This window comes from Camelus bactrianus, chromosome 12 (assembly GCF_048773025.1).
Source record: "Camelus bactrianus isolate YW-2024 breed Bactrian camel chromosome 12, ASM4877302v1, whole genome shotgun sequence".
NCBI lineage: Eukaryota > Metazoa > Chordata > Mammalia > Artiodactyla > Camelidae > Camelus > Camelus bactrianus.
The window spans coordinates 56,996,989-57,015,477 of NC_133550.1; the positions used below are offsets into that span (position 1 = coordinate 56,996,989).

Below are 18,489 nucleotides of genomic sequence, written 5' to 3' on the forward strand. Positions count from 1 at the left end.
GCTCATGAAAATTAGAGACTAGCTTTGTTTCATAGGGAAAAATTCTGTTTGTTTTCCTCAGTTAGTATTCTCAATTGTTGCTTAAAGGAACTAGCGCTTTGGGTATAAACAAGGTGTTTTACTTCGCCTTCTATAACAAAAATGCCAAAACATTTATTTGTGGTGTGGTAGATGCCTATTAGGCCTTGGAAATGAAAACCAAGATAAATCTCATGAAGAATGAAAAATTAGTTTGCTACAGAAAAGATGAGTAGTTGATTAGCCAAGGTATTTTTTTTGGCATGTGTCAAGTGGTGCTCATAAGCTATTAGACGGCAATAATTTGGGTTTTCAACAGAGACAGGAAATATTGACAATGAAGACTATCATCGTACATTTTCAAGAAGTCATTTAAATGACTGGGGGAAAATTGTATGGCTAACATCTGAAAATGATTAGCTTTTTAAACTGAATATTGAATTCTTACGATAAATATATCATGAAAATCTTGTCAGGTCTTAGTGTTTATACAATAGGATGACTGGATTTAAAAGAAAAAAAGAAACTTTCAGTTGTTGGACAGAATACTGATAATGCACATTGTTGCCCTTAGCAGTTTTTTATGCATACAAACTGAAGTAGAAATCTAAGATCTAGCAAAAATATCCCTAAGAAATAGCTAAGGTTTGGGGAAAAAAAAAAAAAAAGGCATCTTTGCTGTGTTACACTTGGAAATGGACTTAGCGTTCCTTGCATCCTGCTCGGGTAAATACTGTTGTTACAATGCAGTTGCTGCCTGCACTGAACCCTGGTTGATAGAGTAAAAAGTAAATGAGTGTCCCTGAAACACAGGAATGCATTATCCCCAGATCAGCTTAGTTGGGTTTCACCAGAATCTTAAGACTTGATTCTAGTTAGCAGCAGGCGAAGTATAGTTCAAGTGTTAATTGGTGGTTCGCTTTCAGAAAAGACATGTGGTACTTAACTGAAGTGTGTATTCCTGGCCTCACCCTAGACATTTGAAAATCAATCTGAGGCTTAAAATCGACACTTTTAACATGCTCCCCAGTTGGCTGTCATGCACATTACATTTGAGAATTACCTAACTTGAGGCTTACTTTGACTCTGGTGAGTTCCTTCAGCTATCTCAATCCAAACTGAGCTTTTTATAATCAACTTTAATGGTCCATTTTATGATTAAGAAATGAGTATTGCTTCATCTAAATTTTGTGATCACTACTGTGGCAGAAAACAGATTGCACACTATTACAATGTATAGTTTCAGGCTGAAATTCACCTTAAAATTTAAAAACCACGTTTGAGTGTAGAACTAAATACATACATAAATCTGGTGAATATGCACATACATATGATTTATTATTTGTTGTGCTTAGTACTGTTCATGTTCCTATCCAAAAATTAAAAAAAAAAAAAAAAGGTAAGCTGGGTAGAGTTGCCTTCTTAACTCTGTTTTGATTACTTTCCAAAGATATTGTAGTAATTTAAAGTAAACTTTACCTATGACTCAAAGGGCACCTTTTAAACTAGGTTAGTGTTTCAAGTATATGTTTAACCCTGATGACATCGTGTTCCATAACTTTAGATCAAGAAAAAGGTATCAACATCTCAGAAGAGCTGAAGAGGCCTAGAAGGTATCAAATCCAACATTTCACTCAAAAAAAAAAAAAAAAAAAAGTCCTCTCAATAGCAATTCTGATAGTCACCTAGTTTCTGCTTGAACATTTTTGATGGAACCCTCACTTTATGAAGCATTTAATACTGTAGGGTAGTGCCTTAACATAGAGAAGCAAAATCAGTCTCAACTTCCACCTGCTGGTTTCAGACTCGTCCTCTTCACTGAAGTCCTTCCTACGCATCTGCAGACAGCGGTCATGTTTCTCCTTCGCTGTCCATTGTCTCTTCTCCAAAGTCTAAAACTCATCAATTCAATTCTTCCCCTGCATGACATCTTTGAAACTGGTATGCATTTTGTAGTCGGTGGCTTGTCACAGCTTGAGCTACTTTTTCCTTCCTTAGTGGTACACAAAATAATGGTTTGCCTTAAAATTGCTGGCAGTTAGGTTTGCTGAAATGCAGTAATTATCCCACTTAAACACTTCTTCAATCAATGACAGAACTTTTAATATCCAGTTCAACTCCTTACCTTATACCCAGAACGCTGTCCAGCCAGTCCTTCCTTAGTTATGTTGCATGAGGTTGAATCTAATGCCTTACAACCCAACTAATTTCAAAATCTGTTACCTCAGTTACAACTTAATACGGTGCTGAAATCTTTCTTATTGGTTGTAGTTCTGCCCTTCGGTTACACAAACTTGTCCTTCATTGACAGCTCTTCAGTCTGATACTTCGAGACTGATAGGTAACATGTTTCCAAAGTCTATTCTCTAATGCTAAACATTCCTTCTTCTTAGGTGGTTATTTTTAAATGATATTTTAAATTTAATGTACAGTGGGGGTACTCAAAACCTACTTTGTGATGCTATGCTTAAGATAGAATAACATGCATGTAAAACACTTGGTATGTTGCCTTGGTAGCCATAAGGAGTGCCACATTCTCTTCTTCTGCCTTCCCAGGCCATGGCAGCTCTTACAACACAGCAGACTTCCACCTTGTTCTGAGCACTCATACTTTAGTTATTGTAGCTGAATTAGTATTTTTGGCAATAAAATCTCAATTTACATTCATCTACATATGGACCACTCTTAAGCCATGGTATATATATTCCACCATCCTTTATTTATTCTTTTAGCAACCAAAGTGCAAAACTTAAGTATTCTGATGCAATGTATCCTATTTATTTATTTTTGGGGGGAGGGGGGAGGCAATTAGGCTTGTTTATTTATTTATTTATTTAATGCAGGTACTAGGGATTGAACCCAGGACTTGTGCGTGCTAAGCACAAGCTATACCCTCCTCCTACCCAACGCAACTTAAAAATTACTAGGTTAGATTTAGATTCCAATTTTGATTTTCAACGTGTTTGCTTCATCTCCTAGATTTGTCATTTATTCATGGTATGATCTAACACTCGTAATGTTAGTGGCCAGGAGAGAACCTTGTGACATGACATTAGGTTCTAGGTTTTAAAAAACATTGATATACTTATCTGCTTATCTCATTTTTCAGAGACTGTTTTAATAGAACCCGTTACTAGGTATTTCTATGTCTTTTTGTAAACTACACACACAGTCAAGAGAAAGTTAAATATGGACAGCCCCTTTCTTTGCACACATGCACATTTAGGCTTTCAGCAACTTCATTGCAAAATTGATGCTATAAAGCACATTTAAGTTAAAGTAACTGAATCCTTTGCAGCCATGCTCAGATGCCAAAAAATGGAAGATCTATGATTTTGGAATGAAGGAGGATTCAAAGGAAGGATCATCCAGAAAGGGTAGAGTGGGAAAAATTTGAAAGTTTTGGAAGTAAATTGAAAATGCTTAAAAAGATTCTTTTGAAAATGAAATTACAGTAAAAAAAATAGTAAATTACTTCAAAGCCCAGTGCTTTAATTTGTACATTTTATTTTCAAATTGAAATTGTCAATTTATACCATTTAATCAACATGTATTTATCAGCACCTACTGTGTCCCAAATTCAGTGGCAAAACGGAAAAGACCAGTTAAATGGTTTATATACGGTTAAGAATTTAAATTTTCAGTTAATTAAGATTTGTTATATCTAAGGAAGACTGTCTGTATAGTGAAAAAATCCCTGAAGATGGAGTTTTATCATATTATTATATTATTACAAGCAGCACAGAATATATTTGAAACTAATTAACTAAAAGGACTTTCCTTTGCAATTAAATAGCTTTTGTTTCCAGAAAGCCAACTATAGCATAATCACAAAAATTATATAACATAATGTACACATCTGTGTCTAGTTATATAGGGAAAAATTAACAACTAAATCTAAATAAAATGTGAAATATTAGTTTAGGTCAACTTCTGTACATGTATAACTACAAGTTATTAAACCAAGGAATATTAACTGTGTTATATTAAAGTTTAATATAGTATTTTAAATATGTGAAATATAATTTTAAAACTTGAAGTTGAGAGCATGGTAGTTTCTGATAGTAACAAGTTATAAGCGGTTAGTTTACATGCAAGAGTTTTCTCATTTTGATGATTCAGGGTACAAAGAATTCAGAAAACTGGAAAAGTATTTACTTAAAACTTGGTATATGGCAGTTAAACAACTAGAGTTGAAACAACAAACCACATGATATGAGCTACTCTTGTTTTTCTGAGGCATTCACACAGCATCAATCATGATGGTGGTGATACTTCGAACTGTTATGTTTATACTCATAAGAATAAAGATCCCTTTCCACTTTCTCTTATTCTTTCCACCTGTTTCTTATGATTATGTAGGAAAAGTTACATTTTACAAAGTCATTATGAAAAAATGTAATCTTTTTAAAGAAATCAGTTTCTAGGATTTGACTCTCGTTTACATCAAATATGGTATGTGTTCTGTGAAGGGTTTTTTTGCACAAAAGTTAAAATATAATTACGTAAGTGCCATTTTTCCTACAGATGCTTTGGTTTAAATCTGAAAGATTAAAAAATCCTGGTATTTGTATGTCAGTTTCTCATATCTCAGAATACATAGAAAAAAAGGTAAATTGTAAGTCACTTTATATGCCTGATACACAAACACAGCAATGTCATAAATGTTTCATTTTCAAACATGGTTTGGTAAATGTCAACAAACTTTCTCTTCATAACAAAATAGGTTAAAAATGAAAATTTTAAGAATCAAAACTGATTTTTTTTTTTACTTATATCTCTAGTTCTTTTATAGCATCAGCCTTCAAACAAATATTTATCTTTAGATGGAAAAGAGTCCATCAACTTGTATGTGAAATACCCAGGCCAGCGAACTGAAGGGAAAGTCTACCCCACTCCTCTTTGGCTTACCTTCATTTGCACATTACTTCAAGATATATCTCAAAGGTCTGTCAAGAAATTTCTCATACACTTCCCACAAAAGCACAGTATCGTGTCTCAAGAGTGTTCAGGAAGTTTTTACTTGTAATGCTGCCATAATTCATTTAAAAAATAGTTTCCTCCATTTTGAACTTGGTTAATGCTAAGAAGGTCTACATTTTTAACTTAGAAGTAAAATGGTATATGGTTCCATTAAATGACTTGTCAAAAGCTGGGGGGAAAAAAAAGACTAGATTTTAAATTGTTCAGTCACACCATTCAGTTATAAAACTTTAGGTTTTTTTCCTCTTTTCATGTTGAAGAAATAATTTCACAATTTCAAATCAAAGTCAACACTGCAGTGAGGAGAGCTTTTCTACTTTATTACAAAGAGAAGAAGCCTTTATGTGGTCAGAAAATACAAGATTGATCTTTTTTTCTCTTCCTATGAAACGCTGCTGTTCAAACAGCCAGAGTGAATTGTCTCAGTTCACTTCTTTAAGTCCCATCACATTCACTTGGGTATGGATGTCCTTGGCTGCTGAAAATCTGGCCCTTTAGTGCACAGGGCGACAAAGTCCCCTGACCAGCAGTTCCAGAATGTCCCATTTTCATATATTGCATCCATGCACACCTCCTAAAAATGAGGTACAGCAGGGCAAACATTTTCCAAAATAGATGTCATATATATAATATATACACATTCGTACATACATACCTTTATTCATGTGATGTCCAAAAATTTAAAAAAAATGTACACATTTATTACAAAATCGTAACAAAGACTGGACAGTGTTTTGCTCATTCTGGAAAGATGAAGCTCAGTAATAACACAACCCTGGAAACCATCCAGAGATTGTGGCAATATCTTTCTTCTAAACAGTCAGATATTCTTGCATTAAGCTTGGCTAAACTGCCTTTCGAAAACAGAAGGGGGAAGTAAAATGAAGGAAGCAGACCTTGCTCATCTTTCCAAATGAAATACGAGAAGGATCTTCACATAAAAATGCACAAACATTTGTTATTTTATTACCAATAGTGCTACAATGAACAATGCAAATTTTGTGGTCTAATTTTGTTGAGTCCTTTGTGGGTTTTCTTTTTTACATTTTAGAAACTAAATGGCAAACTTCTGTCAGTGTACTTGCTTGTCTTTGCAGACCCAAGTCTGTCTGCTGGCAAAAAAAGAAAATAAATGAAAAAATTCAGACCCTGCTCGAACTAGAGAAAAACAAATTATAAATTTAGTTGTTGGGCAGCACATAATTAGTAAGGCAGGACCTCAAATGGTGACCCTTTGCGTAAGCCAATTGCCAGATCCTCAAGGAATGAGAACCAGGGTGCCTGAGCCACATCAGTTCTGCGGTTATGTTGAGTATTGTGCTGAGACAGCCATACCCCGAGAAAAGGGAAGTCTTTTTTTAGAAGGCTTGCTGAGCAGGGTTGTAGTTGAAGGTGGATGGCAGGTGAGGCCGTTCTTCTAATTTGTCATATTCCAGATGGAACTCCTATAAAACCAAATTTAAAAATTTAGATGATTTCCTCTCCCTTTGATCTCAGATTTTTGTCAAAATATATTTTATTTACTATATGAACAAATAAAAATACCTACATGGATGAGAATGAACAGAGATATACCAACTCTTTTTTTTCCTAAGTAAAATACAGCTTGAAGGAAAATAATGTGCTGTAGTTTCTGGTAAGTACAAAAATGTAGACTTTCTGCATAAAAGTCAGAGACTAGTCATGAGCATGGAATGTTTTATGACACTGAAATTCTAGGCTTTTTATTTTTTCTCAAAAATGAAAGCTTGAAGGGAACAATGACTCTCTCACTAATAAGAAGCACTGAAAATTACAGGACATTTAAAGTGAAGCTGCCTTCAATGAAGTATAAAACTTAAAAATTTACTTCTTTTCCATGAAAAAAGTTTAGAAATAAAGGATTTTCCTATTTGTCTTATCACATATTTTTAAAAAAGGAAGCAAATGTTAAAGTTACTCTAACTCATTATCTGGGGAAAACAACTTAAAACTCACACATCTCCAGACTTCCCATTTCACAAATCCCAAACCCTGATGAGACGTAACTGCCACCCCAAACTAGACAGTGGTTTTGCTGTAGGCACAGCTGAAGATGAACTATATAGCTTACTTTAATTAAACTTTCAAAACACTACGAGTTTTAAAGTTTAAGAATGGTGAAGCAGTTTTTCATGATATGACCCAAGATGAAGAAGAGAGATGCAGAATACAACTTTGTTTATTAAAAAAAATAAACAAAAAACATATCTTTGTAAATCCAAAAAGGTAGAGGCTCTAAAATTTCTAATTCTACAACCTGAATTCAAGTGGCATAAGCTACCTCCTATTTAAAACATTATGAACCTTAATATGTATTATGTACTAAAGAACGCCAACAAGTAATGTTAGCACCATGGCTTAACATATTTTGCCTCAGCTGCCTTATTTCAAATTAATTCCATGATAGATGGAATTATTAAATTAAGATAGATAGATTATTAAATTAAGTGAAAACTTCATTATTAAATTAAGATGAAACTTAGGTCATAATGATTAAATTTTGAGATATAAAACCAAGTATTTAAAATTTAAGGATATTACATTAACAATTACAGAAATAGCAGGTATAATTTAGCACGCAAAAGCTTAAAATGTGTCAAAACTAGAGACACAGCTAATTTTATTCTCATCTTTATGATAACTCTGAAAAGTAGATATCATTATCTTCATTTTGCATTGGAGGAAAATGAGGCTTACAAGTAACTGCCCAAGTCATACAAGAAGTGGCAGATCTAAGAATAGGATCCAGACCCATGTGACCACCAAAGCCCACGATTTTTCTAGTGTAACACATTATTTTTTAATATTTTTAGCCCAAGTCTAAAACCAAAATTACTTAATGACACCCCGTCCAGAAATACTGTTGAAATAATCCAGTCCACTGACAAATGTTTATTTAAAGATGGCACATTATGAAGGTTCATTTCATAGACTTAACTGCAGCACAGAAGTTATTCACTTATCAGTAAAAACTAGTAAACTCCAAAATCACCACCACAATCCCACTGCCTCTCTCATGCATTGTGTAGGCACCACCTTCTCCCTATCCCATCTAGGCTTTAAAAGAATTTTATTGCCTGGCTGAAGGTGAATATCCAAATTAGTGAAGAAAGTATCTTCTTGTATCATTCTTTAGAAATTAAAATTGGTATTTTTGTTCCAAAATATGTGTAGTTATTGGGTAAAAAGTCTGTTTGTATCTGACAAATCACACACTCCACTAAGTTATATAAATTAAAATTTTGTTCAACTGTCCTGTCCTCATCACTGTACACTGGTGAACTACATTGTATTATCAGAATTTAAACTAGAGTAACTTCATTAATGCATACATTTCCCCTCCTCCACACATATTGAAAAAAAGATCAGTTTAAATTTAGGGGGCAAAAATCTCAAAGACCTTGTATCAGAGTTTTAGAAATTGAATAGGTCAAATTTTGTCTTCCAATTTTTAAAATCTTTGACTTCTAAGTATTTTTACTCTTAAAAAACATAAAGCTTACAATCTCTTTGTTCCTTAACTTTATTATTGTAGTATCTTTTTTTAACGTATTCATGTTTTGTGTACACACACACACCTATATAATCCATAGGGGCAGAAAGTATGTCTGTTTTGTGTATCACTACCTACTGCCTAGAATATTGAGAACCACTGAGCTGAGCCCCCAGTGGGTATGTAATTAATGGCTGATGAGCCAATGAACACAAGTTTTCTTCATTTGTTTTAGGAACAGAAGAGTTAAATTTTTTAAATACTCAAATATTAGGTATTAGAAGGTCTATGTATACATTTGCTCTAATGGAAAAAGGACTTTTAGATTACAGTTTAATGATTTAAAGGCTAGAAAGAGTTCTAGGTACTAAAAATCACATCACATTTATAGCAGGCTATGATATGACAAAGAATCCTAAGCAGTAGAAATCCTATTCAGTGTTGGATCCACAAGATGAAGTCAGGCTGAAAGAATTCTGAAACTTTAAAGTCTTCAGAAAGCTACTGATGACAGGAGAACGTCTATTACCTAAAAATTCTCTGTGGGTGAAATTATTTTAAAAAGCTTACTCACTGAGATTTTATATACTATCTAAATTACCACAAAATTTTAAATTAATGAGATACTGAATAATTCTACAACAAATCAAGATTATCTAAAAGAGAAGAATAAGCAAATGTGGTATCAAAATTGTTATGTACGTATATTATTGACATATAGGCAATTCTTTAAATAAATAATGGGCTGAATCCTAGAACTCACAGAATTTTTAGGGGTAAGAAATATTTCTGATTTAAATAATCTAATCCCTTATTTATCGTACAGTTCTTCAATTCTTTGAAAATGTTAAGTGATTTGCAAAAGGGAAAGAAAGAACCTCATACAAGATATTGTGAATACAGACATGCTTATGGTCTAGATCAGGTCAATTCTTTTCAAAAATGCCATGACAACATTAAACTATTACTTAAAATACTAATTCATACTGAAGACTTCTTATGAGTTGAAGCTAGATAAGGCATGTTTTTACCTGTGAATAATAAACCACACCTACTTTACAGATGGGGACTTTGACTTGAGACATGGCACTTCAATGGATTTTCTATAGTTTGATGAAGTCTGTTCATACATATACTATGGAACTAAATTTCTTAATTCCTAATCCAGTTTCTGGTAAAACACTGAAAACACCCTTAAACAAAACCAAAAAAACCCAAAAGCCTTTGTGAAAATTTTATTCTGTGAATATAACACAACTTAGAAGTTTTAAGTCCATGAATCTGCTTTTTAATATAATCAAAAGTGCACTGCATATTAAAACTTGATAGAAACCAATAATTTTGCTTTTGCTTTCATCACTATGAAAACAAGTTTGAAAAGTATCAGTGCCAAGTGGCCAGCAAATTACCTTGAGAGAGAGTTCTCAAAAATAGTTTAATAATGATATTTCTCAAATTTTATTTTCCAGCTTCAAAGCTAAAATTTTTAAAGGTAAAAGTTAAGACAAAAGCTCAACTGTACATAGGAAAGAAAAGATAAAACTGGGCAAAATTATTACTTTATATATACACACACACGTATAAAAATAATTTTCTTTAAAATAACATTTACCTGATTGAGGAATTGCTTTTGTGGGAAAATAGGGGCCTTATTAATGTTCAAGTTGTTTCTGAATATTTAACTTTATGGGGAGAACTTAGTTCTGGAAAACTGATTTTTTCACATAAGTTGATTCCTTCACATATATCAAACTAAAATTCTACTAAAAGTATACATCTATCTAATGTAAATATCCATTTCCTTTGGGGGGGTAATTAGGTATTTACATATTATTTACATATATGACGGTACCGGGGACTGAACCCAAGACCTTGTGCATGCTAAGAACGTGCTCTACCACTGAGTAATGATTGGAATAATTTACGATGATATTGAGCAAAAAGTTTTAAGTGAAAAGAAAAAAAATTCAATTATTTGCTATTAATTTCCCCTCTCCAAAGATACTTTTTCTCTCCTGTAGAACCAACTAAGGTTCTCAAACTATGGCTCCAGACAAAGACCAGCATTATCATTGGCATCACTTGGGAACTTGCTGGAAATGCAAATCCTCAAGCCCCATCCACAGACTTACTGAACCAGAAGCAACAAAGGTGTGGCCCAGCACTTTGTGTTCTAACAAGGCCTCCAGGTAATTCTGATGCAAGCTCAAGCCACTGACCTAACTGAACAACACTCACAGTTTTTCCATCTTGGAAGAACAGAAACAAGCTACGATGGTAACGATGATAAAAAACAACAGCAACAAACTACCACTACTTTCCTGTATCAAATACCCAATATATGCCAAGCACTATACTCAGTGCATATGTGTCTGTGTAACCTCAATTACTTCTCATGAAAATCTAGAGGCAAAAATCATTTTGACTTAAAAGATAAGGAAACAGGCATGGAAAGGATACCTGCACAAGGTTAAAGTATAAGTAGCAGAACACAGGAGTTAAATTCAAATCCTGATACAAAAAATTAAGGCTTTCTACTACACTGTATTTCTTAAAGAACAGGTAACACACAGAATGTCCCATGTACTATCTGTAAATAATGTACTTATTTCTATTTAACTAAAAGGTTAGGTCATGCATCTTCTTTTGAAGTCACGAGCTGTATATTAATTAAGAATTGTTAAAAATAACTCAAATATAATGCATGGTGATATACAGACTTGGTCTGAGGCGAAATGACATTGACCATTGAGAAACACCCAAAAATAGTAATAAAAAAAGATTTAGCCAAGTCTTGTATATGTCTTGTTTGGGGTTTCTTCTATCTTTTCTATTTTTCATGTTTTATATGAAGTCTTCTTGTGATGTTAAATTTTGTAATAATTCTCTGGTAAGCATTTTACACTGTCTTTTTAAAATGTTTTACCTTTTTATCAGTTTAGTAAAGCTGACTCAAAAGAAAAAAAAAAGCCTAAACCAAAAACTAAAAAGTTGTCCAATGAACTGTCAATATCTGTTTAAATTTATTTAAAACAAACAAAACTAACTCTCTAGTTTTTAATCCTAAGACTAATCAATGGAAAAAGCATTCAGAGAAATCCTGGAGTTATGAAATCAGATAACGTGAGTTCTATTTTCTATTAGGTAGACTAAGTTTTTACATAAGGAACCAAACAAATGTGAAATATGCTATGACACTGACAAAAACTGCACAAGGGACAGTTTTTACTCAAGCATCTTTCCTGCAATGAGTGCAAGTGTTTTAAAAAGCCTGTATCTACTTAAAAACTGGTTTTAGGGTAATCTCATATTTACTTAACTTAAAGTAATAATATAAGAATACATGACTGGGATTGCAAAGAGGGTATCTTTATTTTACAACCGAGTAGACACAAAAATATTTCATATGTTATCAATGCTTATGAAAAATTACAAAATTTCTTACCAAGTTCAATCATTTTCCTAACTACAGGTAAAATGAACTATTTCTGGATACTCTCCTAGTTTCAATCAAGCCAAGGAGGTGGAGACAGACGACTCAGCAAATATCTGGCACATTATTGGAACGGATGTATTGCTACATACAACAGATAAAAGAGGACACTTCTTTTTAAAATCTAGATTTATACATTTACACATTTGCACATGGAAAAAAATATACCTTAGCTACTTTCCTCCAGTTAAGACAGTCAAAGAAGTAATATGTTCCCCTCTCATATGTATTGGTTTTCATTGTTGGCTCCATGCCTGGTGCCCTGGTAATCCATACTCGTTCTTCTTTGTGGTATCTCCAATCACGGTTAAAACTTCAATTTTTAAGAGAAAAAGACAATTAATTTTTTCCTGTGGCTCACAGCAAACATTTTCTACATTTTGTAAAATATTTTTCAGAAAATAATTACACATTAAAAAAATTTGATGCTTCTTTACCCTGATTTTTACTATTATTAAATACGACCCTAGTAAGATAACTATAAAGAAATACTTTCTTAACTTGCCTCAAAACCATACTCCTTAATTACATACACAACTTTAACTAAAGAAATTTTTTATGCAAAGAAAAAACAAGATCTTAAAAGCTCTATGAGCAATGTAATGAAATAGATACACTGTGTTCCAGAAACTTCACTTCTTATTCTTAACATTCAAAAGAAATTGAGGTATCTATTAAAACAAACAAAACCTCCAACTATTTGCATTATTTTGTAAGAAAATAAATACAAGGTCTATTTGAATTAACTACTTAAATTCACAAAAATTCTTAAACTGTGCTGAAAATTAAAAATCCATTTTGAAAATTCTTAATGTATTACTTTTATTTTTTATTCAAATCTCATTGAGCCTAAATTCTCAAAAGCCAAAGGGATATCCGTTAGAATTCATGCAAGAATCAATGAGAATTTATACCACTTGTAAACTAGGGGAGTAACGTTTAAAGGAGGTAAACATACCACAAAAAACACCTCTAGCAGAACAAACCTCCATGCAAACACCTTCCTACCAATACAATGAGAGTTTTTTTAAAGACATATTTTATATATGTTTATATTTTTCTAGACATAAATAAGATATGAGACAGAACTGCCAGTGATGGATAAATGAATGACTGATGAATTTATTTACTTACGAATAAACTAAAAGGAACAGGTAACAATTGCTTTCTTACAAAAAATGAGGAAAAACATGGAAAAAAACAAATTCTCAACTGAGAAATAAAAAACAATTTATTATCAACACAGTGAATTTTACAAAAATTTTAAAGTATCTGATCCAAGGCCATTTATAGAAATGTTATTAGGAATACTATAAAAACGTAAGTCTATAAAAAGGTCTCCCAATCATTACATCATAAGTTTTTAGTAACAATTCATTTTAGTAAATGTGATTAATATAGTCTATTGGTAACAAAATGTTACCAAATGGACATAAAAGAAATGACACAAAATTTTTATTCTTAGAGCATCAGGCAAAAATAGAAATGCTCAGAAAAACAATGTATTCAATGTACAAATTTCTTAACACTAATTTAAGTTGGCCAATAGGCTTCTGATAATGAACGTGGACTTTATTTTATCAATACTTCAAAACACAAAACAAATATGCACAATGCTTTGCCCATATAATGCCCATAAATATTTATTAAATGATGAAATTCACTGCTATTAACATATGTGATTCCACAAGGAGTAAGATGAGCCACAGTTGTGAGCCATATCTTACACTTTTATATATTTATAAAAATTAGATTCACCGAATCAATGAATCAAGCTGATTCTGTATTCTTACAAATTTAGGATTATTTAAGTTTGAAATTCTGTTTATGTATACAATGATTATGAAGACATGGTAATAATAAGGTTTCAACCTTAATTAACTTAATTTTACTAAATATAAAAATAAACAACTTAAATTTCTTGATGGAGAAATATTTCCACTTTAAAAACAAGACAAAAACTACAGCCATCATCATTAAAAAAAGCTTTTAGAATAAACAAGATCCACTATAATACAAAAGTGTTTAAAAATGCTTTGAACATACAGCTCTACTGCAGCTAAAAGTTGTAATACGTCTCCTCCATTCATGTAATAGAGATAGAAGAGAAGGTCTTCTCCGTATCGGCCAAGTTTTATTGCAGCCAGCTGGAAAAGGAAAATAAATTATTCTGACATGTAACACAAGTTTGAAAATCCTAACATATAATTACTTCCACTAAAGTAAAAATAGAAAGATAAAACAAAAAATCCTCTTTGTAGCAGATAACAGTTATTACGTGATTACACAGGTAGTTATAATTCTAAAGGGGAGTTTTCATCATTTAAATGACTAAAGTCACTTAATTATTTCTAGTACTCTATTTTATGTACTAACAGGGAAAAAAAGCTAAATAAAAATATCTAAGCAAGACCTAATGCTGACTCTTACTCAAGATGTGCATTAATACTTAATGTGACAACAATAGTCGAACACTGTTCTCACAGATGCAGGGCTTACATTCAAGTCCTAGCTTCATCACTTACTAATACGACCATGTCCAAGTTATTTGATGTCTCTGAACTTCCAATTATAAAACGTAGTCAATAATACCTCTAAGGATTACTAAAAATGTAAGTAAAATTAAGTAAGTGACACAGTGAATGCATCTTGTAGAGCGCCTGATACACAGAAAACTTAAAGGAAGTATTAACTGAATCTACACCTGATAGCAATTCACAAGTCAGTTGTGTATTTTTAGTAAATCACAGATAAGTACAAAAATCAAAAAGGGATAGTTCTTTATTTTGTTTAAATGGATGACTAAAAGATGATGCTTTACCTGTCCCTCCACAGTGCAGAAACATAACTGCCTACTAAACTATCAAATGCAAGTTCAGCAGCCTCAAATTCTTGCATTAAGATAAATCTTTATTAAAAGTTCACTTAAATTGGAAACATTTTTACCTCTTTACCTAATCCTGTATCTAAATGTTTATTTAACTATTGCTACTCATTCTCTGAATGTTACTTTTCTCTCCAATCATATTACTCCCATTCAGGCAGCAGTCTTAAATGTGACAAGTACTCACTCCTAAATTAGTATTTCTTAACCTGGCATAAGAAAAAGTTCTGGAACCCTCAGGTAATTGGAGCACAAAAAAGAGTGTCATTGTGGAGGTGGCAGCAAATCACATAATCCACAGACAGAAAACACTAGCTCGCTCTTTCTCTCATACTTCTTGTCTTCCATCTACTCCAGTATTGAAAAATATTGAGAAATACAGTTGTCTTTACTTGCCTGTCAACATCATCAACAGCTATTTGACTATACAACTACATGGTACAGATATAAAATACTGTCATTTATCTATATTTGTTATTATACATGCTTGTACACACATATGTATTTTTGTGTCATACACATATTTATACATGAATGTGTATGACACAAACATATATTTTAACAAATTATATCTACCCTTTCACAAGACCATAATCTCAATACCATTTCTAACAGAAATGAACTCTCAGCACTTTCCCCTAAAGCAAAAGTGTTATTTTCTTTCTTAGAATTAAAAAAGGAAAAGATTGAAGCTGCAATCCATTAACAGTTACTTTATAATTAGAAATTTATGTAATTAAAAAATGGAAAAAATTACAGAAAAAAAGTTAAAGGTTAGAAACAGTTTTAAAATATATGTACAGTTTTTTCATTAAAAAACACCGTATCTAATATTTGTAAAGAAAAATCCTTCTTACCGGTAAGTGCATAAAATTAGAATATCAGAAGGAAATTTATCAAATTTTCCAAGTTAGTTTATTCTTATCAACTGTGGTTATAGTTGTACCCTGTTATTAATAAATACAACATTTTACCAGTCCTAATAGTGTTTTAAAAATATTTTTAAAACATAACCCAGACCTCATCAAAACACAGGATTATAAACAAAAATAGAAATAAAATTATTATTTATAACTGAATGGATATACAAAAAGCATACCTTTGAGACCACTGCTAATTATTTCAAAAATATAACGCTGTCTGAACTGAAAAACAGCACCTGAAAACAGACAGATTCATACTGACTGAGTAGAATAATGAACTACACTCACCTTATCCCTAATGTGAATGTTCGTTAAGTACTCAGATGGAACATGGAAGTCTGGATAATAAAATGAAAAAAGCCTTATTAACTGATTCTCAGTTACAAATATATTTTTAAAAGGTCTAAACACAAACAGATTCTCCTACCTATGTCTTGAGGTCGACAAGGTGAAGATGCCCAGGGTGATGCAAATTTGGGGTAGAGATTTCTGAATAAGGGGAAAAAAAACCATTCTGAAGTCCAAAGTAGAAAAAAAGATTTCTAATTTTATTTCAGGAAATCAGGAAAAACAATGACTTCAAATGTAAAGTGAACAACTTTACTTCTATTTCTTTTATTGGTTGTACTATGATTTATACAGCAGGAAACTGAAACAAGGTTAAAAATATACACACACATGCATGTATATATACACACACATATATAAAAATTATTACTTTAACTCAGAAAGCTTTAAATTTATTAATAACATGCCCCCAAGTAAAATTACTTTCCCACTTACATGGCCAGAAAAAAAAATCAGTAATTATTAAAAACAATTATTAAAAACAAAAGTTCACACTCAGCAAATATTTACTGAGTGTCCACTATTGTACGGCTGGCATTGTTCTAGGTGCTTATACATTAGCGAACATAACAAAGCTCAGTGACAACATGAAACTTACTTTCTGGTTGAGGATGGTGGATTGGGAGGGAGGCAGACAAAAATAATTTGCATAATAAACAAACAACATTCCATGTTAGTGGTGGGGTAGGGAGGGAAGATGAGCTGCACAATTAAATAGGGTAATTGCACTTAGGCCACGTCTGAACAAAGATTTGAAGGGTATGAGGGAGTGTAACTTCACTAGTTACCCAGCAGAAGACTATGCCAGTCAGAGGGAAGTGCTAGGTCAACCAGTGCAGAGTTAGGACTGACATGTCTGAGGTACAGCAAGAGGGCCAGTGGGTAGGTGGAGCCGTGAGCAAAGGGAGAAGCTTTTGAGGGGTGGGTAGAGGAGAGATCATGCCTATAAAGATTAGTAGGCCTATCAAGATTCTGGGTTTTTAATTAAAATAAAACCACAAACCCTTACTGAGTACTGAGCTGAAAAATAACATATTCAAAGAGAACTGTCCTGGCTGCCATATGAACAAAAGATTATAAAGGGCAAAGGGAGAATCAGGGACACCTGGTGATTGGCTAATGGTGTAATCCAGGCAAGAGAAGATGGTGATTCAAACCTGGGTGGGAGTAGTTAAAAGCAGTGAGAAATAATGCAGCAGTGACTGAACTATGTCAAATATTACTGGTCGGTCAAGAAGGGTGAGTTCCCAGAAGTGACCACTGAATTTAGTAACACAGAGATCATTTGATGACTCTGAAGACAGCACTTTTAGTAAAGTGGTGAGGGCAAAATCCTAACTGAAATAGGTTTAAGAGAGAAAAGGACAAATAGGAGATACAGAGATGGCTCTTTTGAAAAAGTTCTGCTTCAAAGGAGAATAAAGAAATGGGGAGCAATAACTTACAGAATAAACTGGGTCAAGAGAAGGTATTTAAAATGCAAGAAGGAAGAGCATATCTGTATGCTGATGGAAATGATCCAACAAAGTGCAAAAAATTGTTAGATCCGTATTTTTGAGTTTTCAAGGAAAGTTTAAGTAGAAAGCATGGATCAACTATGGCAACGGGGTGTAAGACAAGAGTAAGGTGGGTGCAGATGGTTGTAGGGGACATTCTGTGGCAGGACTATGCTGACACTCTTCTGATTGCTTTCATCTTTCTTATTAAGTAGAAATAAAGAGCAAGGTCATCATCTGACAGAAGCACAGAGGAAAAGATATTAGGCATCTGAAGAGGCAAGTGTTACATGGTTACACAGGGGAACCAAAGAATGAGTGGATTAGGCAGGCCAGCTATGACTCTGGTTAACAGAAAAAAGGGCCCCGTCTTGAGGTTCCCTGGCCATGAATCTGAAATGAGACCAGGAAGTGAAATTGTGTATTTTCTCTAGCCAGGCCCAGCATCACAAGAATGGAATAGGTCAAGAATGAAATAGGCAGGTATCACTAGGGTTGGAGTTTTTGTGATGCAAGTATGACAAAGCAAGAGAGGGGCAAAGCAGTCAGGGTTATATTATAAATGAGCAATTATGACTGACCACAGAATTTAACTGGAGAAGAAGGAAGTGAGTTCATCAAAGGGGAAGAGAGACAGGGATGCTGAGGAACAGTGACAAGGTAGAAGAATCAACGGCTTGAAGGTCCCAGTGGAATCTGATGATTACAGGAGTCAGTCCTAGAGGGAGAAGAGGAAGTGGCGTGGGAGTGCAGACCTACACTTACAGAGAAACCGAGGTTACCAATAATGGCAAAGTCAAAGGGATGACTAAAGAAGTGAGCAACTGAGG

At 33.1% G+C, this 18,489-nt stretch overlaps 1 protein-coding gene across 8 annotated transcripts in view; it reads right to left on the bottom strand.

Annotated features, from left to right (window-relative positions):
* Positions 1-5,300: 5,300 nt before the first annotated feature.
* The window catches only part of CNOT2 (CCR4-NOT transcription complex subunit 2), a 104,841-nt gene continuing 91,652 nt past the window's right edge, over positions 5,301-18,489 (bottom strand). For all 8 annotated transcript variants that reach the window (XM_010958872.3, XM_074375422.1, XM_045519464.2 and 5 more), the window contains 5 exons: positions 16,243-16,304; positions 16,104-16,153; positions 14,055-14,155; positions 12,177-12,321; positions 5,301-6,446 (listed from right to left, as the gene is read on the bottom strand). In XM_010958872.3, the coding sequence (XP_010957174.1) occupies positions 6,360-6,446; positions 12,177-12,321; positions 14,055-14,155; positions 16,104-16,153; positions 16,243-16,304 (445 nt within the window). In that variant the 3' untranslated portion in view covers positions 5,301-6,359. The remainder of the gene's footprint in view (positions 6,447-12,176; positions 12,322-14,054; positions 14,156-16,103; positions 16,154-16,242; positions 16,305-18,489) is intronic.